Source organism: Procambarus clarkii, chromosome 5, assembly GCF_040958095.1.
Source record: "Procambarus clarkii isolate CNS0578487 chromosome 5, FALCON_Pclarkii_2.0, whole genome shotgun sequence".
NCBI lineage: Eukaryota > Metazoa > Arthropoda > Malacostraca > Decapoda > Cambaridae > Procambarus > Procambarus clarkii.
The window spans coordinates 17,579,852-17,606,499 of NC_091154.1; the positions used below are offsets into that span (position 1 = coordinate 17,579,852).

Consider the following 26,648-nt stretch of genomic DNA (forward strand, 5'->3'; position numbering starts at 1 on the left):
GAAAAGGGTAGGAATTGGGAGTGTAGCTGGAAGGCATCTGAGCGCTCACTTGCGGCTAACGCGTGGCCCGTCTTCAACTCGTCGGCGGTTGGAGCGTGACCAGGTATTTTATTTTATATGCTAATGTTCCTATAGAGAATTCTATTGCAAACCCATTGAGACCAAAATGAAAGACCTAGGACGAAAATTGAGGTGACCAGAGTGAAAATAGTGAAAACATTTTATCGTGTTTGCGTGCTCCTGGGTAACTCGTTCGCACTTTCTCTGTTTGCTGCGGGTAATTAGCCGGGCTTTTGGAGTTTATATGCATTTAGTGCTGTAGAGAATTCTATTGCGAACACAATGATACAAAATTTAATCTCGTAGGACGAGAATTAAGGTGACAAAGTTGGAGAGTATACACTTTTCAGAATTTGCGCGCGCTCCCATGACACCCTGGGTCCCATATCGCACAGTTGAGGGGTGGCGGGCGGGGTGCACGAAAGTGTTAATGGAATAAAATCGTCACCATCCCTCCACACAAGTACACCTGGTGTCCTGCAAGACACAGCGGTACCATGGAGAGGAATCATTGCACACCGTGAACCAGGAGCTGAAGCCCGTTTACGCAAAGTACGGGTGCTACGTTAATGTGAGGTAAAATCACATGAGCATGAGGGTTTTGGTTCCTCTTGTAATTACTTAAGTGTAGTTACAGGATGAGAGCTACGCTCGTGGTGTCCCGTCTACCCAGCACTGTCATATAATGCTTTGAAACTACTGATGATTTTCCTCCTCCACTTTTCTCCTCCACTTTATTTTCTCCTCCACTGTAGAATCATCCGCTGCAGTTGTCTTGCTGTTCCTGTTGAAGGGCTTGGAGTTCTTCGGTGGTCAGTTCTTCGTTGTGTTCTTCCACTAACTCCTCCACATCATCACCATCAAATTCCAAGCCCATTTGCTGGCCTAGACTAACAATTTTCTCAACAATAGGCGCATCATTTAAGAGGCTCAAACCCCTCAAAGTCTAGTTCTCTCACACATTCAGGCCACAATTTTCTCCAGCCTGAGATCAGGGTTCTTTGAGTCACTTCTTGCCAGGCTTTGTCAACGAGTTTTAAAGCACTACAAATGTTAAAATGCTGTTTCCAGAACTCTTTGAGGGTGAGGTTTGTGGCTTCAGTCACTTCAAAACATTTCCGGAAAAGTGCCCTTTCATAAAGTTTCTTAAAATTTGCTATGATTTTCTGGTCCATAGGCTGAATTAGAGGAGTGGTGTTAGGAGGAAGGAATTTAACTGTGAGGAATTTATTGTATCTGGGCAACAAATCATCTTCCAAGCCTGGAGGATGAGCAGGAGCATTGTCGAGGAGAAGCACGGATTTGAGTGGCAAATGTTTCTCCTGCAGATATTTTTCTATGGCAGGGCACAGCACTTCATTCACCCACTCCGAAAAAATAAGCCTAGTCACCCATGCTTTTTTATTAGCCTTCCACATCACAAACAAATGGGTTTTCTGCACTTTATATTGTTTGAAAACCCTTGGATTTTCAGAATGATACACTAGCAAGGGTTTAATTTTCAAATCGCCACTCGCATTTGAACACAGCACAAGCGCAAACCTATCTCTCATAGGCTTGTGTCCGGGCAAGGATTTTTCCTCCTTGGTAATATATGTCCTCTTAGGCATTCTTTTCCAAAACAGTCCTGTTTCGTCACAATTATCGTGTATCCAAATTAATAACAACTTTTCCACTTCAAGTATTTGTGGTCTTTGTTTCGTTATTGTTCTGACTCCTTTTCCCACTTTAGCACTCATAATCTCATTTTTCTTCTGAAGTATAGTGCATATTGTTGATGTGGCTTTGTTGTACTGCCTACAAAGTTCAACAACACGTGTACCGTTCTCATGCTTCCAAATGACCTCTTGTTTCTCCTCTATTGTCATCCTTACATGGGCTTTCTGGCCTTTATCCTTACCACTGGCTTTCTTGGGACCCATGGTGAGATATATAATAACATTGTTTAAGTCAAATCACCAAAAATCCAACAAAACACTGAAAATCCACGAGAAGAATTGATGTGGGGTAGTCACTGGGCGCAAGACAATGGTAAACTGAGGGGCGGAGGGGCGACGATCGCCGAACCACCACGAGCTAGGTCGGCCTGTTCGCGTATCAACAAACTCACGTCCCAAGGTAACCCTCGCGTTCCGAGACATATTTTCCGAGAAAATCCTGCTCGTATTCCGAAAAACTCGCATACAAGGACACACTCATTCCAAGGTACCACTGTAATAATGTCTGACGACCTAACGTTTAAGGAGCATAACCAAGCAAATATTGCGACAGCCAGAAAAATGATAGGGTGGATTATGAGAACTTTCAAATCCAGGGATCCCATCACAATGGTTGTACTCTTCAAGTCCCTTGTGTTGTCCCGTCTTGAGTACTGCTCAGTACTCACTTTCCCCTTCAGAGCAGGAGAGATTGCTGAAATAGAGGGAATACAGAGAACATATACGGCACGCATAGACGAGATAAAGCACCTAAATTATTGGGATCGTCTCAAAGCTCTCCAAATGTACTCACTAGAAAGGAGACAAGAGAGATACCAAATAATATACACATGGAAAATACTGGAGGGACAGGTCCCAAATCTGTACAGTAAAATAACAAGGTACTGGAGTGAACGACATGGAAGAAAATGCAGAATAGAACCAGTGAAGAGCAGAGGTGCCATGGGCACAGAGAACACTGTAGGAACATCAGAGGTCCATGGTTGTTCAACGTCCTACCAGCGAGCATCAGAAATATTACAGGAACAACCGTGGACATCTTCAAGAGGAAACGTGATTGTTTCCTGCAAGGAGTGCCAGACCAACCGGGCTGTGGTAGGTATGTGGGCCTGCGGGCCGCTCCAAGCAACAGCCTGGTGGACCAAACTCTCACAAGTCAAGTTCTACATACATTCTTGTAAAGCCACTAGTACGCGTAGCGTTTCGGGCAGGTCCTTAACCCTAATTTCCCCGGATACGACACCGCCGAATCGTTTAACAACCACGTACCCATTCACTGCTGGGTGAACAGAGGCTACAGTTAAGGATTGGCGCCCAGTCAATCTTCCCCGGCCAGGATTCGAACCCAAGGCAAGGCGCTTGCGAAACGCCAGGCGAGTGTCTTACCACTGCGCCACGGAGACTGCTCGGTCTGGCCTGGCCAGACCGGCCATGGAGAAAGTCTGGCCTCGGGCTGGGCTTGGGGAGTAGAAGAACTCCCAGAACCCCATCAACCAGGTAACAACACTGCTGTTCAGCTTGTGACCACAGCATTGCCTAAAATGTAAAAAAATATATGTAACTGGTATTATTTAGCCATGATAGTATTACAGAAGAGCCTGACTGTGATAAAAACTGCAATGTTCAGATATCATTGAATCAATGCTGTTCAAAAGTTCCCAGCGCTAGCCACAACACACTGCAATTATTTCGTCCATCTAGGAATTTTCAAATGACTTCTCATGTTCCTATATAAAATAAACTTGTGGAAAATTACTATTTTACAGGATTTAGTAACCGGGATTCTAATAATAGCAGGATTGTGGTGATAATTAGCACTGTGCATAATATTGTGGGGGGAAGTACTTTTGGTTAGGGAGGGATCGAAGTAGCGTCAGCTGACTGTGTGTGGGGCAGCCAGTCTTGTTTGGACTCTCCATACCAGCTTATGGTGGCCAAAATATGCTATCTTGAGGTTATCTTGAGATGATTTCGGGGCTTTTTAGTGTCCCCGCGGCCCGGTCCTCGACCAGGCCTCCACCCCCAGGAAGCAGCCCGTGACAGCTGACTAACTCCCAGGTACCTATTTACTGCTAGGTAACAGGGGCATTCAGGGTGAAAGAAACTTTACCCATTTGTTTCTGCTTCGTGCGGGAATCGAACCCGCACCACAGAATTAAGAGTCCTGCGCGCTATCCACCAGGCTACGAGGCCCCCCACGTCTACCACGCCTGCTACCTACGTCTTTTGATTATTATTTTTTCCTGTGCTCAGGGAACACAAATGAACACTTTTATAAGACAAAACATTTATATTTTTTTTGTTATTTTTTTGTGCCTGGGTGTGTTGCAGGCTATACTGTAATTGCAAGAGCAGTTAGGGGTTAACTATATTAGAAGAGAATTTTTTGGGGGAACAGATTTATTTTCGGCACACTACGGGAGTGTCAAAGGCACTATGTAAAGGCATGGCTGTGCAGTGGTTAAGAACATAAGAATGAAGGTAACTACAGAAGGCCTATTGGCCCATACGATACAGCTCCTATTTATATCCACCCAGTTTCATTTTTATGATTGTCTAACTTGTGCATAAAACAATCAAGGGAACCTACTTCTATTATGTTATGCTGTAATTGGTTCCACAAATCCATATTATTAAATAGTGTGTAGTGTGATATAAAATGTGTGAATCATCGCTGTATTCAAAATTATGGTGTGCATATTATTGATTCAATTATTGTGTTCATAAAACAATAAACAAATACTTTTCGGTTATTACACTATATACACAGATTATATATATGTATCTGCACGTTTTGTTCACCATAACGAACCACTATATTGATATTGCAAGTCAAAAAGCAGTGGGGTGTGGCCACCACATCTGCCAGCCTCTCTCTCACCTCCACTCCCTCAATGACTCCTCACTCGCCCACATCCTCCTCCTACCATACTGTTTTTGCTTTTATTCACTATATACAGACGTTATATATATATAAGTATCTGCATGTTTTATTCACCATAGCGAACAACTAAGCTGGTATAGCAAGTCCAGACAGTAAAATGTGGTCAGAGTCGGCAGACAATGCTACCTCCCTCCCCACCAAGATTACTCCTCCCACTACAGCACTAATTATCACAACAATCCTGGTCATTTTTATCAGTCAGGGGTCTTCTGTAATACTATCATCGCTAAATAATAGCATGTACATATATATCATGGCATTTTATGGTGATGCTGTGGTCACAAGCTGAACAGCAGTGTTGTGATCTCATGCTATGTGCACCAGCCTTGGTGGCTCCCTCAGTACTGAGGACCTTACACCCGGGAATGTGGTCCACGATTTAAAAAAAAAAAAAATGGCGTCTGTTTACAAGAGCCCTGATGGTGAGGTGAACCTTGTGTATCTGCGGGCTATTTAAATCTTGCATAGTACTCCAACACTTCATATAACGTGTTGTGCAGTTTTAATATATACCATATTTAATACCCAAATTCTTTGCCTTTCTAGCAAATGTAATTTAAGCTTTGTCACTTTCTTCATAAGACAGGTTTCTAATTTTGGGGATTAACTTCGTCATCCAACGCTGAACTCATTCTAGTGAATTTATATCCATTCTATAGTATGGTGACTGAAACTGAACTGAGTAATCTAAAAGGGGACCTAACCAGAGCTGAAGATAGCTGAAGAATAATCCTCAGGTGTCTTATTAACTAACGCTTTGATAAATAACTCCGTGTCCTATTTGCCTTATTACAAACATTAGGGTTTTGGCAACAGGGTATTTATTGGACAACTTGTGTCCTCATCCCTTTCAGTCAATTATTTTAATTGTTACCTTTCAGCAAAGCAGTTCTGGTACTTTTATCAGAACCACAAAGGTACTATTGAGGGGGCCTTGCATAGAAAGCAATTACACTGTGTAACGAGATGCCACTTAATCAATAATATACTAGCCCACCAAAAAATTTTCACTGTATAAAATTTAAAACTAAAATAAATTTTCAGGTAAGGACTCGGAGGCAGAGAGACGGGAGTGGATTAAGCCCATAATGTTCAGCGGTGGACTGGGTACTCTGGATGCTGACATGGTTGCTAAACTGCCTCCCAAGAAAGGTAAACCACATTTAAGAATGTTCAGTAGAAGTGCTGTTAGGTGAGATGGGGAGTAGAACAAAAATTAAGATTTAACCTTCGAACTACAACCTAAGTGATGTATGCAAAATATATATATAAAACTCTGACATGGTTTTGCTATGGTGACCAATTGAACAGCAAGAAGAGTGGTTGGTGAGCAGTATGTCTGGTGGTGGTGGTCAAGTTGGTCAAGGATTGTGAGAGGATGGAGGTAAGCATGTTTTGCATGTAGTGTGGTGGGACTTTTTGTTTTTTCCCTTCCCTGTCTCCAACTCTCCTCCCCTCATAATTAGCATGCCTATTGTCCTTTTTTTTTTTTCTTGGCATTTTTACACATGACTCCTTAAATATGTATCCGATAAATGTATTTGAAGTAATAAATGAACAATGGCACATCACATTCTTCATACTGTTTAGGCCTACTCAAATTTTCTCTTACTTTTGTTCAGTAAATACTTTTACAACAGTACAAGTATCACAACTCGGGACAACAGTGTCCACCACTAATGCTACATACATGTTAAATCAGCTTGGTTCTTAATCAAAGTAAAGCACTTGGGGGGGGCACAATATTTGCTTCAATAATTAGTCATGAGTTGTACTGATTTTTTCCCATCTTGATCACCAGGGGCTCCCCCCTTGATCACCAGGGGCTCCCCCCTTGATCACCAGGGGCTCCCCCCTTGATCACCAGGGGCTCCCCCCTTGATCACCAGGGGCTCCCCCCTTGATCACCAGGGGCTCCCCCCTTGATCACCAGGGGCTCCCCCCTTGATCACCAGGGGCTCCCCCCTTGATCACCAGGGGCTCCCCCCTTGATCACCAGGGGCTCCCCCCTTGATCACCAGGGGCTCCCCCCTTGATCACCAGGGGCTCCCCCCTTGATCACCAGGGGCTCCCCCCTTGATCACCAGGGGCTCCCCCCCCACCATGATCACCAGGGGCTCCTCCCCCCACCTTGATCACCAGGGGCTCCACCCCCCCACCTTGATCACCAGGGGCTCCTCCCCCCCACCTTGATCACCAGGGGCTCCTCCCCCCCACCTTGATCACCAGGGGCTCCTCCCCCCCACTTTGATCACCAGGGGCTCCCCCCCTACCTTGATCACCAGGGGCTCCCCCCCTACCTTGATCACCAGGGGCTCCCCCCCTACCTTGATCACCAGGGGCTCCCCCCCTACCTTGATCACCAGGGGCTCCCCCCCTACCTTGATCACCAGGGGCTCCCCCCCTACCTTGATCACCAGGGGCTCCCCCCCTACCTTGATCACCAGGGGCTCCCCCCCTACCTTGATCACCAGGGGCTCCCCCCCTACCTTGATCACCAGGGGCTCCCCCCCCTACCTTGATCACCAGGGGCTCCCCCCCCTACCTTGATCACCAGGGGCTCCCCCCCTACCTTGATCACCAGGGGCTCCCCCCCTACCTTGATCACCAGGGGCTCCCCCCCCTACCTTGATCACCAGGGGCTCCCCCCCCTACCTTGATCACCAGGGGCTCCCCGCCTACCTTGATCACCAGGGGCTCCTCCCCCCACCTTGATCACCAGGGGCTCCCCCCCTACCTTGATCACCAGGGGCTCCCCTCCTACTTTGATCACCAGGGGTTCCCCCTCTACCTTGATCACCAGGGGCTCCCCCTCCCCTACCTTGATCACCAGGGGCTCCCCCCCACCTTGATTACCAGGGGCTCCCCCCCCACCTTGATTACCAGGGGCTCCCCCCCCCACCTTGATTACCAGGGGCTCCCCCCCCCCACCTTGATTACCAGGGGCTCCCCCTCCCCCATCTTGATCGCCAGGGGCTCCCCCTCCCCCACCTTGATCGCCAGGGGCTCCCCCTCCCCCACCTTGATCGCCAGGGGCTCCCCCTCCCCCACCTTGATCGCCAGGGGCTCCCCCTCCCCCACCTTGATCGCCAGGGGCTCCCCCTCCCCCACCTTGATCGCCAGGGGCTCCCCCTCCCCCACCTTGATCGCCAGGGGCTCCCCCTCCCCCACCTTGATCGCCAGGGGCTCCCCCTCCCCCACCTTGATCGCCAGGGGCTCCCCCTCCCCCACCTTGATCGCCAGGGGCTCCCCCTCCCCCACCTTGATCGCCAGGGGCTCCCCCTCCCCCACCTTGATCGCCAGGGGCTCCCCCTCCCCCACCTTGATCGCCAGGGGCTCCCCCTCCCCCACCTTGATCGCCAGGGGCTCCCCCTCCCCCACCTTGATCGCCAGGGGCTCCCCCTCCCCCACCTTGATCGCCAGGGGCTCCCCCTCCCCCACCTTGATCGCCAGGGGCTCCCCCTCCCCCACCTTGATCGCCAGGGGCTCCCCCTCCCCCACCTTGATCGCCAGGGGCTCCCCCTCCCCCACCTTGATCGCCAGGGGCTCCCCCTCCCCCACCTTGATCGCCAGGGGCTCCCCCTCCCCCACCTTGATCGCCAGGGGCTCCCCCTCCCCCACCTTGATCGCCAGGGGCTCCCCCTCCCCCACCTTGATCGCCAGGGGCTCCCCCTCCCCCACCTTGATCGCCAGGGGCTCCCCCTCCCCCACCTTGATCGCCAGGGGCTCCCCCACCTTGATCGCCAGGGGCTCCCCCACCTTGATCGCCAGGGGCTCCCCCACCTTGATCGCCAGGGGCTCCCCCACCTTGATCGCCAGGGGCTCCCCCACCTTGATCGCCAGGGGCTCCCCCACCTTGATCGCCAGGGGCTCCCCCACCTTGATCGCCAGGGGCTCCCCCACCTTGATCGCCAGGGGCTCCCCCACCTTGATCGCCAGGGGCTCCCCCACGTTGATCGCCAGGGGCTCCCCCACCTTGATCGCCAGGGGCTCCCCCACCTTGATCGCCAGGGGCTCCCCCTCCCCTGATCGCCAGGGGCTCCCCCTCCCCTGATCGCCAGGGGCTCCCCCTCCCCTGATCGCCAGGGGCTCCCCCTCCCCTGATCGCCAGGGGCTCCCCCTCCCCTGATCGCCAGGGGCTCCCCCTCCCCTGATCGCCAGGGGCTCCCCCTCCCCTGATCGCCAGGGGCTCCCCCTCCCCTGATCGCCAGGGGCTCCCCCTCCCCTGATCGCCAGGGGCTCCCCCTCCCCTGATCGCCAGGGGCTCCCCCTCCCCTGATCGCCAGGGGCTCCCCCTCCCCTGATCGCCAGGGGCTCCCCCTCCCCTGATCGCCAGGGGCTCCCCCTCCCCTGATCGCCAGGGGCTCCCCCTCCCCTGATCGCCAGGGGCTCCCCCTCCCCTGATCGCCAGGGGCTCCCCCTCCCCTGATCGCCAGGGGCTCCCCCTCCCCTGATCGCCAGGGGCTCCCCCTCCCCTGATCGCCAGGGGCTCCCCCTCCCCTGATCGCCAGGGGCTCCCCCTCCCCTGATCGCCAGGGGCTCCCCCTCCCCTGATCGCCAGGGGCTCCCCCTCCCCTGATCGCCAGGGGCTCCCCCTCCCCTGATCGCCAGGGGCTCCCCCTCCCCTGATCGCCAGGGGCTCCCCCTCCCCTGATCGCCAGGGGCTCCCCCTCCCCTGATCGCCAGGGGCTCCCCCTCCCCTGATCGCCAGGGGCTCCCCCTCCCCTGATCGCCAGGGGCTCCCCCTCCCCTGATCGCCAGGGGCTCCCCCTCCCCTGATCGCCAGGGGCTCCCCCTCCCCTGATCGCCAGGGGCTCCCCCTCCCCTGATCGCCAGGGGCTCCCCCTCCCCTGATCGCCAGGGGCTCCCCCTCCCCTGATCGCCAGGGGCTCCCCCTCCCCTGATCGCCAGGGGCTCCCCCTACCCTGATCGCCAGGGGCTCCCCCTACCCTGATCGCCAGGGGCTCCCCCTACCCTGATCGCCAGGGGCTCCCCCTACCCTGATCGCCAGGGGCTCCCCCTACCCTGATCGCCTGGGGCTCCCCCTACCCTGATCGCCTGGGGCTCCCCCTACCCTACCCTGATCGCCTGGGGCTCCCCCTACCCTACCTTGATCGCCTGGGGCTCCCCCTACCCTACCTTGATCGCCTGGGGCTCCCCCTCCCCTACCTTGATCGCCTGGGGCTCCCCCTCCCCTACCTTGATCGCCTGGGGCTCCCCCTCCCCTACCTTGATCGCCTGGGGCTCCCCCTCCCCTACCTTGATCGCCTGGGGCTCCCCCTCCCCTACCTTGATCGCCTGGGGCTCCCCCTCCCCTACCTTGATCGCCTGGGGCTCCCCCTCCCCTACCTTGATCGCCTGGGGCTCCCCCTCCCCTACCTTGATCGCCTGGGGCTCCCCCTCCCCTACCTTGATCGCCTGGGGCTCCCCCTCCCCTACCTTGATCGCCTGGGGCTCCCCCTCCCCTACCTTGATCGCCTGGGGCTCCCCCTCCCCTACCTTGATCGCCTGGGGCTCCCCCTCCCCTACCTTGATCGCCTGGGGCTCCCCCTCCCCTACCTTGATCGCCTGGGGCTCCCCCTCCCCTACCTTGATCGCCTGGGGCTCCCCCTCCCCTACCTTGATCGCCTGGGGCTCCCCCTCCCCTACCTTGATCGCCTGGGGCTCCCCCTCCCCTACCTTGATCGCCTGGGGCTCCCCCTCCCCTACCTTGATCGCCTGGGGCTCCCCCTCCCCTACCTTGATCGCCTGGGGCTCCCCCTCCCCTACCTTGATCGCCTGGGGCTCCCCCTCCCCTACCTTGATCGCCTGGGGCTCCCCCTCCCCTACCTTGATCGCCTGGGGCTCCCCCTCCCCTACCTTGATCGCCTGGGGCTCCCCCTCCCCTACCTTGATCGCCTGGGGCTCCCCCTCCCCTACCTTGATCGCCTGGGGCTCCCCCTCCCCTACCTTGATCGCCTGGGGCTCCCCCTCCCCTACCTTGATCGCCTGGGGCTCCCCCTCCCCTACCTTGATCGCCTGGGGCTCCCCCTCCCCTACCTTGATCGCCTGGGGCTCCCCCTCCCCTACCTTGATCGCCTGGGGCTCCCCCTCCCCTACCTTGATCGCCTGGGGCTCCCCCTCCCCTACCTTGATCGCCTGGGGCTCCCCCTCCCCTACCTTGATCGCCTGGGGCTCCCCCTCCCCTACCTTGATCGCCTGGGGCTCCCCCTCCCCTACCTTGATCGCCTGGGGCTCCCCCTCCCCTACCTTGATCGCCTGGGGCTCCCCCTCCCCTACCTTGATCGCCTGGGGCTCCCCCTCCCCTACCTTGATCGCCTGGGGCTCCCCCTCCCCTACCTTGATCGCCTGGGGCTCCCCCTCCCCTACCTTGATCGCCTGGGGCTCCCCCTCCCCTACCTTGATCGCCTGGGGCTCCCCCTCCCCTACCTTGATCGCCTGGGGCTCCCCCTCCCCTACCTTGATCGCCTGGGGCTCCCCCTCCCCTACCTTGATCGCCTGGGGCTCCCCCTCCCCTACCTTGATCGCCTGGGGCTCCCCCTCCCCTACCTTGATCGCCTGGGGCTCCCCCTCCCCTACCTTGATCGCCTGGGGCTCCCCCTCCCCTACCTTGATCGCCTGGGGCTCCCCCTCCCCTACCTTGATCGCCTGGGGCTCCCCCTCCCCTACCTTGATCGCCTGGGGCTCCCCCTCCCCTACCTTGATCACCTGGGGCTCCCCCTCCCCTACCTTGATCGCCTGGGGCTCCCCCTCCCCTACCTTGATCGCCTGGGGCTCCCCCTCCCCTACCTTGATCGCCTGGGGCTCCCCCTCCCCTACCTTGATCGCCTGGGGCTCCCCCTCCACCCACAGTACCCACAGAGACCCACAGTACTGAGTGAGCAACCAAGGCTGGCGCACGCAGCATGGGCTCACAGCACTGCTGTTCAGCGTGTGACCACAGCATCGCCTAATAATGTAAAAATATACATATAATCTGTATTATTTAGCCATGATAGTATTATAGAAGAGCCTGAGTGTGATAATGACCAGGGTACAATGTTCAAATATCAGTGATTCAGTGCTATTCACGATGTTCACAGAGCTAGCCACAGCACCACAGCATTATTTCGTCCATCTTGGAATCTTCAAACGACTTTTTAGGTTCCTTTTCAAAATATAGTTGTGGTCAATTATTCATAGTTGACCACAAGTATATCTCAATTGGAGAGAATTGAGATTCTGCCACACAGCCTCACTGTGTGGCAGCCACTCTTGTTTTGCTCACCACACTAGCTTCGTGGTTTGCTACGGGGAACACACATGTACATGGGTACATACAGTGTGTGTGTATAGTATGTTCAGAGGAGCTATTTTGGTGAGGAAGGTGACGTTGTAATCGTAGCGTCGCCTGCTGTGTGCTGTGTGATTTCTCATGCAGTGTATGGTGGCCACTGTACTGTTTGGACACAATTCATCGGCTTACTTGCATAATTCTGGTAAATAAAACATGTAGATAGGTATATATAACAGTATAAATAGTGTAATAAAAACAATAGCAGTATGCTGGGAGGAGGAGGAATGTTGGCAAGTAAGATGGAGTGAAGGAGGTGCTGGCTGCTCACACTCGCGGTGTTCTGAGGATGTTGATGGTGAATGTATATAGTGTGTGACAGTGTATATATATATATATATATATATTTATATATATATATATATATATATATATATATATATATATATATATATATATATATATATATATATATATATATATATATATATATATATATATATATATATATATATATATATATATATATATATATATATATATATATATATATATACTGCATGTATATATATATACTGTATATATATATGTCGTACCTAGTAGCCAGAACACACTTCTCAGCCTACTATGCAAGGCCCGATTTGCCTAATAAGCCAAGTTTTCATGAATTAATATATTTTCTCTAATTTTTTTCTTATGAAATGATAAAGCTACCCATTTCATTATGTATGAGGTCAATTTTTTGTTATTGGAGTTAAAATTACCGTAGATATATGACCGAACCTAACCAACCCTACCTAACCTAACCTAACCTATCTTAATAGGTTAGGTTAGGTTAGGTGGCAGAAAATGTTAGGTTAGGTTAGGTAGGTTAGGTAGTCGAAAAACAATTCATGAAAACTTGGCTTATTAGGCAAATCGGGCCTTGCATAGTAGGCTGAGAAGTGCGTTCTGGCTACTAGATACGACATATATATATATATTATATATATATATTATATATATATAATATATATATTATATATATTATATATATATATATAATATATATATATATTATATATATATTATATAGATATATATTATATAATATAATATATAATATATATATATATATATTATATATTATATATATAATATATATATATTATATATTATATATATATAATATAGGGATGGAACGAATTCCGCACTGGAACGAATCGGCTTCGCCCCATATAGTTCGTTCAAGTGAGGAGAAACTGTAGTATTTTGTGGCCTCTGAGCACTTGGGTGCAGTGTACTCCATTTAATTTTTCTTGTCCTTCTAAAGTACTTACTGAAGGAATCCTATTGCATCATGTAATCCAAACTTCATGTTATTTCTCCTGTTCTCCTTCAGTTTGCCTGTTTAGTAAACACTGTACAAAGTGATTCCTTGTATCATATTGTCTCTGTTGTTGTGCTGAAATGTTGGTTCCAAAGTTTAAAAAATGTTCTTGCTCAAGATGTCTTGAAGAAAACTGAATTGTAGAATTAACTAGAAGCATATTTTACTCAGGTCAACGCGTGGTGAAGGTCGGAGGACCAGTGTACAGGATCGGTGTGGGCGGTGGAGCTGCATCTTCAGTTCAGGTAAGATTATTACTTTTTAAGGAGAGCCAAATGTATTGACCTCGGGGAAAAATGTTCTGGTATGAAGGGTATGACACTTGCCTACTTTCATTATGCTATGTTAACATAAATGACTTCTATTAGACCAGTGAATCCCAAAGTGGGCAGTTTTGCTGCCTGGGAATTTGTAGGATTTCCCTGGTGGTTGCTGGCTGCGAGACCTTCTGATCATAATTCTTGTCAGACCAGGAAGCTTGTGTAATGTACGTACTTCAGGCTAATATCGAAGTCCCCCTCCCCAAGGTCAAACTATTGATCTTCACTAGGATGCAATCCCACAAGAGTTGACAAACTTCAAAGTATCCATTTACTGCTTGTTTTTATTCCATTACTTGAAAGAAAATATTCCCATCCATTCCTCTGCAGCCCAGCAACCGAATCCAGAAGGTTGGGGATTAAAAGAAACATTTGGGAACCTCTGGATTAACCCTTAAAGTGCGCATCACGTCATATGACTTGTTGGAGTACTACGCAAGATTTAAACGGCCCTCGGATACACGGGGATCACCACACCTTCATCAGGGCTCTTGTAAACAGACGCCATTTAAAAAAAAAATCGTAGGCCAAACTCCTGGGTGTTATACACGGGGATCACCACACATAAATTGTGTGAGGTCCTACATCTTTGTGCCTTTACTCACCATACAAGCTTAGATGTACAGTTATGGTGAACAAAACATGTAGATACTTATATATAACGCCTGTATATAGTGAATTATAGCAAAAACATTATTGTGGGAGGAGAATGTGGGTGAGTCAGATGACTTGAGGAAGGGCGGGAGTGGCTGGCTGGTACACGGCGGTCACTCCTCGTTACTCTTTGACTGATAATAGCTACTTAGTGGTTCGTTATGGTGAAAAAAACATGCAGATACTTATATATAACCTGTGCTTATAGTGTAATAACCGACAAAGTATTTGTTCACTGATTGATGAACATAATTGAATCAACAATATGCACACCATATTTTTGAGTACAGCAATGATTCACTCATTTTATTATATAAATATATCAAACTACACACTATTGAATAATATTACAGCAAAAAAACTATGAAAAATCAATCAGAGGCATTGAAGTAATTAGGTAATTATCTCTTTGTGGCAACTCCGGCCTGACAGCTGGTGAGCAACAGACCGCCTGGGACGCACACTGAGTCAGCAACTATTTTTTGCCAGACTTCCCCGCCCTATAGAGGGCAATATATGCCACTTACAATTTTTTTATTATTTTTCCCATGATCAGTGAACACAAATTAACAGGTTAGGAAGAAAAAATATTTTTTTTTTTTTTTTCAAAATTACATGCGCCTGTGGGGAAGAAAGGATATTATGCGCCTAGCATGTTAACCCTCAAACCGCTAGGGGCCCAAATGGAATTCACACCCACAGGCGCAACAAAAAAAAAAAAATTCCAAAAAATTCTTTCGTCTTATAGAAGTGTTCATTTTTGTTCCCTGATCACGGAAAAAATAACAAAAAAATCGTAGGTGGCATATTTTAGCCGCAATAGGGTAGGGAAGTGTGGCAAAAAAGGGGCGTTGGCAGAGCCTTCGCCAGATGAGGTTTACTCCGCCCGAGCTGTCAGACGGCAGTTGCCACAAATATATTATTACCTAATTATTTCAATGTCTCTGATTTTTTCTTAGTTTTTTTGTAGTAATATTATTCCATACAGTGAATTGTGGTATATTTATATTATAAAATGTGTCAACCATCGCTGTACTCAAAATTATGGTGTGCATATTAGTGATTCAATTATTATGTTCATAAAACAATAAACAAATAGTTTTGCTGTTGTTACACTATATACACAGGTTATATATAAGTATTTGCATGTTTTGTACACCATAACGAACTACTAAGTTGGTCTTGTGAGTCAAAAAGCAACGAGGAGTGACCGCCAAACACCAGCGAGCCACTCACTGCCACTCCCTCCCTCAACACCACCTCACTCACCCTCATTCACCTCCTACAATACTTTTTCTGTATTTATTCACTATACACAGACGTTATATATACGTATTTACATGTTTTGTTCACCATAACTGTACATCTAAGCTTGTATGGTGAGTAAAGGCCACAAAGACGTAGCTACTCACACAGTCAGCTGATCGGCGGCCGCCCTCAAGGCCAGACGCACTAATATTTGTCCTTCAACAATATTGTTTGTGGTGTTATTACGCTATATACACATTATATATAAGTATCTACCTGTTTTATTCACCATACCTGAACAAATAAGCTGGTATGGTGCCCAAAGACCATAGTGGCCATCAGTAAACACCATGCCAAGACGTGCAGACGACGCTCCTCCCTCACCAAAATGGCGGCTCCCAACCTACTCCTCTCGCTGTTATCACACTCTATACACACGTTATATATAAGTATCTACATTTGTGTTCACCATATCGAACCACTAAGCTGGTATGGTGAGTGCAGTCAATAAATGGTGGCCACACACAGTCAGAAGACGACGCCACAACCCTCCCTCGCACAGCCTTACGCCTCCCTCCATGGAGCACAGCGCTAAATATCACCACAATCCTGCTATTATCAGAATCCTGGTCAGTTTTATCACAGTCAGGGGGCTTCAGTAATACTATCACTGCTAAATAATAGCAGTATCATATATATTATGGTATTTGTAGGCGATGCTGTGGTCACAAGCTGAACAGCGGTGCTGTGAGCTCGTGCTGCGTGCGCCAGCCTTGGTGGCTTGCTCAATACTGACGTTGTAACACCCAAGAATGTTGGCCTGGATTTTTTTTCTTGGTGGCATCTGGCAACTTTCGGTCGTGGCTGTACTATAGCTGCCCCTATCCCAGGCGGGGAGTTTAAATTATAGCGCTAGACACGAAATCATATATAAATGATGTGCGCGGTTTCGGTTTTGTCACTGATATCATTTATATGATATCACGGTTTGAGGGTTAAGGGTTAAACAGTAGAAATTGTTGGTTTGAGATTAGTGGGTTATTCGGCAAACCGAAACCAACTTGCACACCATCTTCATTAGTGACGCTAATTACTGGAAATTGCCAGCATCAATCTTTGCCAGTTGAGGTACAAAATGAATCTGATTGGGTAAATGTTACAAAGAAGAATACTGCAAATTGCAGGTACAAGGTGACAACGAAGCTGCACGGGACCTGGGTGCAGTGCAACGTGGTGATGCAGAGATGGAACAGAAGATGAACAGGTTAATTCGTGGCTGCTTGGAGATGGAGTGTAACCCCATCTTGGCTATACATGATCAGGGTGCTGGTGGTAATGGTAAGGCTACATATTGGTGCAATCAGTTCAGTACACTGAACACACTCGGCTCACCCTTCTGTTTAGATGGTACTTATAGTAACAATATGGACCATTGTACATGTATTGACATAATAGACAATTGGAAAGTAGAATTTATTAGTACTGTACTATATTTGGACAAATGGGGAAAGGTTTTGAATTTGTTGCTAATAAAACCTAACCATCCTAGGCCTAGGAATATTTAAGTTTAGTTTTTAACTTAATTTTTTCTAGACTATAAAGCGAGTAGTACCTAATTCTATCATATAATTGTTCAGTACGTTTATATATGTATGATGATCCACATAGTTACAAACAGTACTATCCAAAAAGAAGGATGGGTTTGACACACTTGTGTTTATCACTTTGTGATACATGAACATTGAACATTTATCTACAAATTGTTCCTGTACTAAAACTAACATGGAAAAGCTTTAAATGTGGAATGTTACATTTATTTTAAGGTCATTATAAATTTCCTACATCAAAACAGCATTTGCTTTAGATGGTACTGTATTAAATAATAATGACTAAACCACACACCAGAAGATGCAGAGAAAACAAAGTTTTGGTCTGTCCTGGTCAATTATCAACTTGTTCTTTCTGTCTGTCCTGGACCATTATAAAGTCGATAATGGTCCAGGACAGACCAAAAGAACGTTGTCTCAATCTTCTGGCATGTGGTTTGGTCATCATCACCTTCAGTCATGTTATTGTGACAAGTCTGCCCATGTATTAAAAAACCCTGTTGTACTTTAGGACCGTTTTAACTTTTGTTATATTTACCAACAGCTAATGTGCTGAAGGAGTTGATGGAAGGTGCTGGTGGTGTAATATTTACAAAGTCGTTCAGCCTTGGAGACCCTACACTGTCTACACTGGAGATCTGGGGCGCTGAGTACCAGGAGTCAAATGCCATGTTGGTTGATGAGCAGCAGATTCCAACCCTGCTGCAGCTTGCTCAACGGGAGAAGTGTCCTCTGGATGTTGTGGGCCTCATTACTGATGATGACAAGGTTTGTTTTTTAACCACCTAACTCCGCCAGCCGAGTATTCTCGTTCGACGGGAAACTGCGCCAACCAAGAAAACTATCTTGATTTTTTGGTACACATTCTAAATGTGTGCAAGGTTGGTTGTGTACTAAATGGACTCTTAGGACCTCCAGTGAGAGGCAGCCATCTTGGAAAAAATTCCTAGAATGCCCTAGGGCTGCTGGCTGGGTTAGTACTGAATGAGCAACCATGGGTGGCGCACGCACCTCTGGCTCCCAAACACCCGTCTGACGTGGTGTTGAAAGATAACGCTCTGTTGGTGAAATGCGAACCTTATTGTTTGAAGAACATATGGGTCATAATATTGGTGAAGCTAGATGCAATAAGGACCTAACACAAAGGTCGGATGCAAGTGATACAGCACCTATGAGGACAATACAGTGAGCGTATCCAGTTGTAGTTCTGAGCGTCACCCTTGCAATCCTATGCTATCTCCAATTAATTTAGATGATACATAGATTAATTCACTTTCTGCATTCAGTGATGATGCATCTGATACAAGTAGCATAGATGAACAATGTTAGCAGCTTCCATTGTGGTGGTTTCCATAGATATTTTCAAGAATACCCGAATCTCTTCCTGACTGACGGACACTCTCTGAGGCTAGCTGAATCTGTTTCTGACTGAAGGACACTCTTTGAGGCAAGCTGAATCTCTTCCAGTGTGGGACCATACAAAGCAATCTTTTCAAGACTACCTTACAAATTCATCTTTTCCTGTAATCTTTTCAATACCACCCTGTGCTTTACAAGCTTGGCTACATACAACCTACAAATAATAAAGCGAAGGGTGTTCGTGAGTGCGTTATTTGCTAGCACACACAATGAAAAAACAGGAAGCGAAAATTTATCTGTACCTGGTGCAACGAGAGCGAAGTCGCGCTGTGCACCATGGACTACTTCGTTGATTATTACTCACTTCCGAAGAACTGAGTGTGTAATACAGTGTGTTATAGAGCACCACTTGGTTTCCGAACCCCTTGGGGATGAGACCCGTTGGTTATCGTTTAAGTTCGTAAACGAGAATGGAGGAAAATGGACAGATTTTTTTTTTTTATTGAACAAAAAATTCTAAGGGAAAAAATCGATAGATTCATAGCATAAATGCAACAAATGAAGTAAAGTCATTGTGTAATTGCGGTCACTCACCCCCACCCTTCCCTTCCTCACTGCCTCTCCCCCCTCACTGCCTCTCCCCCCTCACTGCCTCTCCCCCTCACTGCATCTCCCCCTCACTGCATCTCCCCCTCACTGCATCTCCCCCTCACTGCATCTCCCCCTCACTGCATCTCCCCCTCACTGCATCTCCCCCTCACTGCATCTCCCCCTCACTGCATCTCCCCCTCACTGCATCTCCCCCTCACTGCATCTCCCCCTCACTGCATCTCCCCCTCACTGCATCTCCCCCTCACTGCATCTCCCCCTCACTGCATCTCCCCCTCACTGCATCTCCCCCCTCACTGCCTCTCCCCCTCACTGCCTCTCCCCCCTCACTGCCTCTCCCCCCTCACTGCCTCTCCCCCCTCACTGCCTCTCCCCCCTCACTGCCTCTCCCCCCTCACTGCCTCTCCCCCCTCACTGCCTCTCCCCCCTCACTGCCTCTCCCCCCTCACTGCCTCTCCCCCCTCACTGCCTCTCCCCCCTCACTGCCTCTCCCCCCTCACTGCCTCTCCCCCCTCACTGCCTCTCCCCCCTCACTGCCTCTCCCCCCTCACTGCCTCTCCCCCCTCACTGCCTCTCCCCCCTCACTGCCTCTCCCCCCTCACTGCCTCTCCCCCCTCACTGCCTCTCCCCCCTCACTGCCTCTCCCCCCCTCACTGCCTCTCCCCCCCTCACTGCCTCTCCCCCCCTCACTGCCTCTCCCCCCCTCACTGCCTCTCCCCCCCTCACTGCCTCTCCCCCCCTCACTGCCTCTCCCCCCCTCACTGCCTCTCCCCCCCTCACTGCCTCTCCCCCCCTCACTAGCCTCTCCCCCCCTCACAGCCTCTCCCCCCTCACAGCCTCTCCCCCCCTCACAGCCTCTCCCCCCCTCACAGCCTCTCCCCCCCTCACAGCCTCTCCCCCCCTCACAGCCTCTCCCCCCCTCACAGCCTCTCCCCCCCTCACAAGCCTCTCCCCCCCTCACAGCCTCTCGCCCCCCTCACAGCCTCTCGCCCCCTCACAGCCTCTCGCCCCCTCACAGCCTCTCGCCCCCTCACAGCCTCTCGCCCCCCTCACAGCCTCTCCCCCCCTCACAGCCTCTCCCCCCCTCACAGCCTCTCCCCCCCTCACAGCCTCTCCCCCCCTCACAGCCTCTCCCCCCCTCACAGCCTCTCCCCCCCTCACAGCCTCTCCCCCCCTCACAGCCTCTCCCCCCCTCACAGCCTCTCCCCCCCTCACAGCCTCTCCCCCCCTCACAGCCTCTCCCCCCCTCACAGCCTCTCCCCCCCTCACAGCCTCTCCCCCCCTCACAGCCTCTCCCCCCCTCACAGCCTCTCCCCCCCTCACAGCCTCTCCCCCCCTCACAGCCTCTCCCCCCCTCACAGCCTCTCCCCCCCCTCACAGCCTCTCCCCCCCTCACAGCCTCTCCCCCCCTCACAGCCTCTCCCCCCCTCACAGCCTCTCCCCCCCTCACAGCCTCTCCCCCCCTCACAGCCTCTCCCCCCCTCACAGCCTCTCCCCCCCTCACAGCCTCTCCCCCCCTCACAGCCTCTCCCCCCCTCACAGCCTCTCCCCCCCTCACAGCCTCTCCCCCCCTCACAGCCTCTCCCCCCCTCACAGCCTCTCCCCCCCTCACAGCCTCTCCCCCCTCACAGCCTCTCCCCCCCTCACAGCCTCTCCCCCCCTCACAGCCTCTCCCCCCCTCACAGCCTCTCCCCCCCTCACAGCCTCTCCCCCCCTCACAGCCTCTCCCCCCTCACAGCCTCTCCCCCCCTCACAGCCTCTCCCCCCCTCACAGCCTCTCCCCCCTCACAGCCTCTCCCCCCCTCACAGCCTCTCCCCCCTCACAGCCTCTCCCCCCCTCACAGCCTCTCCCCCCTCACAGCCTCTCCCCCCCTCACAGCCTCTCCCCCCCTCACAGCCTCTCCCCCCCTCACAGCCTCTCCCCCCCTCACAGCCTCTCCCCCCCCTCACAGCCTCTCCCCCCCTCACAGCCTCTCCCCCCCCTCACAGCCTCTCCCCCCCTCACAGCCTCTCCCCCCCTCACAGCCTCTCCCCCCCCCTCACAGCCTCTCCCCCCCCTCACAGCCTCTCCCCCCCTCACAGCCTCTCCCCCCCCTCACAGCCTCTCCCCCCCTCACAGCCTCTCCCCCCCTCACAGCCTCTCCCCCCCTCACAGCCTCTCCCCCCCTCACAGCCTCTCCCCCCCTCACAGCCTCTCCCCCCCTCACAGCCTCTCCCCCCCTCACAGCCTCTCCCCCCCTCACAGCCTCTCCCCCCCCTCACAGCCTCTCCCCCCCCTCACAGCCTCTCCCCCCCTCACAGCCTCTCCCCCCCTCACAGCCTCTCCCCCCCTCACAGCCTCTCCCCCCCCTCACTGCCTCTCCCCCCCCTCACTGCCTCTCCCCCCCTCACTGCCTCTCCCCCCCTCACTGCCTCTCCCCCCCTCACTGCCTCTCCCCCCCCTCACTGCCTCTCCCCCCCCTCACAGCCTCTCAGCCCACAGAGGGGGGGTAAATCTAAATATGCCCATGGTAAGGTATTTAGAATGAAGCTTATATTTCTATCTTTCTTGTGACATATAAAACTCTTACGTTTATTAAGGAATCTGCGTGAAATAGGCATGGTTCTGAGATGAATGCTGTGGTTTACGAGCTCGACGAGCGATGAAAACTGACCCTTTTATAAAACTACAAATATCTTCGGTTTTACTTAAAATATTTGTCTGGTAGAGGTTTTACAGATCGCATTTTTGTCTTTCTACTGACTAATAAATAATTTTGATTTAATAAGTCATCAAGATGTTTTCAACAACATTCTTTCAGCATTCGTCTTTTCCAACATGGGCGACCCTTTTGGAAACGCGATACTTGGGTTAACCCATCCCATAGTTGGGTCCGTTTCCAATATGGTCCGGAACAAATATACCCATCCTATAGTTGGTATAGTACACACCATACCATCCTGTTTGCAGTAGTTTACCCCATAGACATTCCAACGTAACATCGTTTCCTGTTAGTGTTCCTACAAAACATTCTTTGAATATTGTTAAAGCACAAACTATGGTATATAATATTGATTGGTGAAGCACTGTTATTCTATGTAATTATTTATAGTGCTTATTATAATTTACTAAGAACAACTAATATTTCTCAAAACAAAACTACGAGCCTTCAATAGGATGTAGCTGATCTGTAATATTCTTAGAGCATGAACAATAGTAGGTAAATTTCACAACCCATGTGGGACCTGAAAACTACAATTTTCATTATAATTGAACCAATCTGGACTATTCTGCTATCTACGCTGATGGACGGGTACTGTGAGACGTAAATTGGTACGTGAGGAAGAGTTTGGGACTTGGGAAAAAAGTTAACTGGGAATATATCACATATGTACTAATTCACATTACACATATTGACTTTAAGCATTAAGTCATATATGTGCTGTCTTGTGTGAGAACGGGTTGCTGCCTCTCCCCCTCAATGCCTCACTGCCTCTCCCCCTCAATGCCTCTCTGCCTCTCCCCCCTCAATGCCTCACTGCCTCTCCCCCTCAATGTTTCAATGCCTCGCTGCCTCTCCCCCTCAATGCCTCTCCCCCCTCAATGCCTCTCCCCCCTCAATGCCTCTCCCCCCTCAATGCCTCTCCCCCTCAATGCCTCTCCCCCCTCAATGCCTCTCCCCCCTCAATGCCTCTCCCCCTTCAATGCCTCTCCCCCCTCAATGCCTCTCCCCCCTCAATGCCTCTCCCCCCTCAATGCCTCTTCCCCCTCAATGCCTCCCCCTCAATGCCTCACTGCCTTTCCCCCTCAATGTCTCACTGCCTCTCCTCCTCAATGCCTCACTGCCTCTCCCCCTCAATGCCTCCCCCTCAATGCCTCTCCCCCCCTCAATGCCTCTCCCCCCCTCAATGCCTCTCCTCCCTCAATGCCTCTCCCCCCTCAATGCCTCGCTGCGTCTCCCCCCTCAATGCCTCGCTGCGTCTCCCCCCTCAATGCCTCGCTGCATCTCCCCCCTCAATGCCTCGCTGCGTCTCCCCCCTCAATGCCTTTCCCCCCTCACTGCCTCTCCCCCCTCAATGCCTCACTGCCTTTCCCCCTCAATGCCTCCCCCTTCAGTGCCTCTCCCCCTCAGTGCCTCTCCCCCTCAGTGCCTCTCCCCCTCAATGCCTCTCCCCCTCAATGCCTCTCCCCCCCTCAATGCCTCTCCCCCCTCAATGCCTCTCCCCCCCTCAATGCCTCTCCCCCCTCAATGCCTCTCCCCCCCTCAATGCCTCTCCCCCCTCAATGCATCTCCCCCCTCAATGCCTCTCCCCCTCACTGCGTCTCCCCGCTCAATGCCTCACTGCGTCTCCCCCCTCAATGCCTCGCTGCGTCTCCCCCCTCTATGCCTCGCTGCGTCTCCCCCCTCAATGCCTCGCTGCGTCTCCCCCTCAATGCCTCGCTGCGTCTCCCCCCTCAATGCCTCGCTGCGTCTCCCCCCTCAATGCCTCGCTGCGTCTCCCCCCTCAATGCCTCGCTGCGTCTCCCCCCTCAATGCCTCGCTGCGTCTCCCCCCTCAATGCCTCGCTGCGTCCCCCCTCAATGCCTCGCTGCGTCTCCCCCCTCAATGCCTCGCTGCGTCTCCCCCCTCAATGCCTCGCTGCGTCTCCCCCCTCAATGCCTCGCTGCGTCTCTCCCCCCTCAATGCCTCGCTGCGTCTCCCCCCTGCCTCGCTGCGTCTCCCCCCTCAATGCCTCGCTGCGTCTCCCCCCTCAATGCCTCGCTGCGTCTCCCCCCTCAATGCCTCGCTGCGTCTCCCCACCTCAATGCCTCGCTGCGTCTCCCCCCTCAATGCCTCGCTTGGTGCTCCCCCATCAATGCTCTCGCTGCGTCTCCCCCCTCAATGCCTCGCTGCGTCTCCCCTCAATGCCTCGCTGCGTCTCCCCCCTCAATGCCCGCTGCGTCTCCCCCCTCAATGCCTCGCTGCGTCTCCCCCCTCCATGCCTCGCTGCGTCTCCCCCCTCAATGCCTCGCTGCGTCTCCCCCCTCAATGCCTCGCTGCGTCTCCCCCCCTCAAATGCCTCGCTGCGTCTCCCCCCTCAATGCCTCGCTGCGTCTCCCCACCTCAATGCCTCGCTGCGTCTCCCCCCTCAATGCCTCGCTGCGTCTCCCCCCTCAATGCCTCCGCTGCGTCTCCCCCCTCAATGCCTCGCTGCGTCTCCCCCCTCAATGCCTCGCTGCGTCTCCCCCCTCAATGCCTCGCTGCGTTCCCCCCTCAATGCCTCGCTGCGTCTCCCCCCTCAATGCCTCGCTGCGTCTCCCCCTCAATGCCTCGCTGCGTCTCCCCCTCAATGCCTCGCTGCGTCTCCCCCCTCAATGCCTCGCTGCGTCTCCCCCCTCAATGCCTCGCTGCGTCTCCCCCCTCAATGCCTCGCTGCGTCTCCCCCCTCAATGCCTCGCTGCGTCTCCCCCCTCAATGCCTCGCTGCGTCTCCCCCCTCAATGCCTCGCTGCGTCTCCCCCCTCAATGCCTCGCTGCGTCTCCCCCCTCAATGCCTCGCTGCGTCTCCCCCCTCAATGCCTTCGCTGCGTCTCCCCCCTCAATGCCTCGCTGCGTCTCCCCCCTCAATGCCTCGCTGCGTCTCCCCCCTCAATGCCTCGCTGCGTCTCCCCCTCAATGCCTCGCTGCGTCTCCCCCCTCAATGCCTCGCTGCGTCTCCCCCCTCAATGCCTCGCTGCGTCTCCCCCCTCAATGCCTCGCTGCGTCTCCCCCCTCAATGCCTCGCTGCGTCTCCCCCTCAATGCCTCGCTGCGTCTCCCCCCTCAATGCCTCGCTGCGTCTCCCCCCTCAATGCCTCGCTGCGTCTCCCCCCTCAATGCCTCGCTGCGTCTCCCCCCTCAATGCCTCGCTGCGTCTCCCCCCTCAATGCCTCGCTGCGTCTCCCCCCTCAATGCCTCGCTGCGTCTCCCCCCTCAATGCCTCGCTGCGTCTCCCCCCTCAATGCCTCGCTGCGTCTCCCCCCTCAATGCCTCGCTGCGTCTCCCCCCTCAATGCCTCGCTGCGTCTCCCCCCTCAATGCCTCGCTGCGTCTCCCCCCTCAATGCCTCGCTGCGTCTCCCCCTCAATGCCTCGCTGCGTCTCCCCCCTCAATGCCTCGCTGCGTCTCCCCCCTCAATGCCTCGCTGCGTCTCCCCCCTCAATGCCTCGCTGCGTCTCCCCCCTCAATGCCTCGCTGCGTCTCCCCCCTCAATGCCTCGCTGCGTCTCCCCCCTCAATGCCTCGCTGCGTCTCCCCCCTCAATGCCTCGCTGCGTCTCCCCCCTCAATGCCTCGCTGCGTCTCCCCCCTCAATGCCTCGCTGCGTCTCCCCCCTCAATGCCTCGCTGCGTCTCCCCCCTCAATGCCTCGCTGCGTCTCCCCCCTCAATGCCTCGCTGCGTCTCCCCCCTCAATGCCTCGCTGCGTCTCCCCCCTCAATGCCTCGCTGCGTCTCCCCCCTCAATGCCTCGCTGCGTCTCCCCCCTCAATGCCTCGCTGCGTCTCCCCCCTCAATGCCTCGCTGCGTCTCCCCCCTCAATGCCTCGCTGCGTCTCCCCCCTCAATGCCTCGCTGCGTCTCCCCCCTCAATGCCTCGCTGCGTCTCCCCCCTCAATGCCTCGCTGCGTCTCCCCCCTCAATGCCTCGCTGCGTCTCCCCCCTCAATGCCTCGCTGCGTCTCCCCCCTCAATGCCTCGCTGCGTCTCCCCCCTCAATGCCTCGCTGCGTCTCCCCCCTCAATGCCTCGCTGCGTCTCCCCCCTCAATGCCTCGCTGCGTCTCCCCCCTCAATGCCTCGCTGCGTCTCCCCCCTCAATGCCTCGCTGCGTCTCCCCCCTCAATGCCTCGCTGCGTCTCCCCCCTCAATGCCTCGCTGCGTCTCCCCCCTCAATGCCTCGCTGCGTCTCCCCCCTCAATGCCTCGCTGCGTCTCCCCCCTCAATGCCTCGCTGCGTCTCCCCCCTCAATGCCTCGCTGCGTCTCCCCCCTCAATGCCTCGCTGCGTCTCCCCCTCAATGCCTCGCTGCGTCTCCCCCCTCAATGCCTCGCTGCGTCTCCCCCCTCAATGCCTCGCTGCGTCTCCCCCCTCAATGCCTCGCTGCGTCTCCCCCCTCAATGCCTCGCTGCGTCTCCCCCCTCAATGCCTCGCTGCGTCTCCCCCCTCAATGCCTCGCTGCGTCTCCCCCCTCAATGCCTCGCTGCGTCTCCCCCCTCAATGCCTCGCTGCGTCTCCCCCCTCAATGCCTCGCTGCGTCTCCCCCCTCAATGCCTCGCTGCGTCTCCCCCCTCAATGCCTCGCTGCGTCTCCCCCCTCAATGCCTCGCTGCGTCTCCCCCCTCAATGCCTCGCTGCGTCTCCCCCCTCAATGCCTCGCTGCGTCTCCCCCCTCAATGCCTCGCTGCGTCTCCCCCCTCAATGCCTCGCTGCGTCTCCCCCCTCAATGCCTCGCTGCGTCTCCCCCCTCAATGCCTCGCTGCGTCTCCCCCCTCAATGCC

General features: G+C 52.9%; 1 protein-coding gene across 1 annotated transcript in view; it reads left to right on the forward strand.

Moving 5' to 3' along the window:
- Positions 1 to 26,648, forward strand: part of LOC123766585 (phosphoribosylformylglycinamidine synthase) — a 452,541-nt gene that overhangs the window by 176,421 nt on the left and 249,472 nt on the right. The window contains exons 10-13 of the mRNA XM_069302853.1: positions 5,767 to 5,874; positions 13,536 to 13,609; positions 16,771 to 16,924; positions 17,738 to 17,961. Coding sequence (XP_069158954.1) covers positions 5,767 to 5,874; positions 13,536 to 13,609; positions 16,771 to 16,924; positions 17,738 to 17,961 — 560 coding nt within the window. The remainder of the gene's footprint in view (positions 1 to 5,766; positions 5,875 to 13,535; positions 13,610 to 16,770; positions 16,925 to 17,737; positions 17,962 to 26,648) is intronic.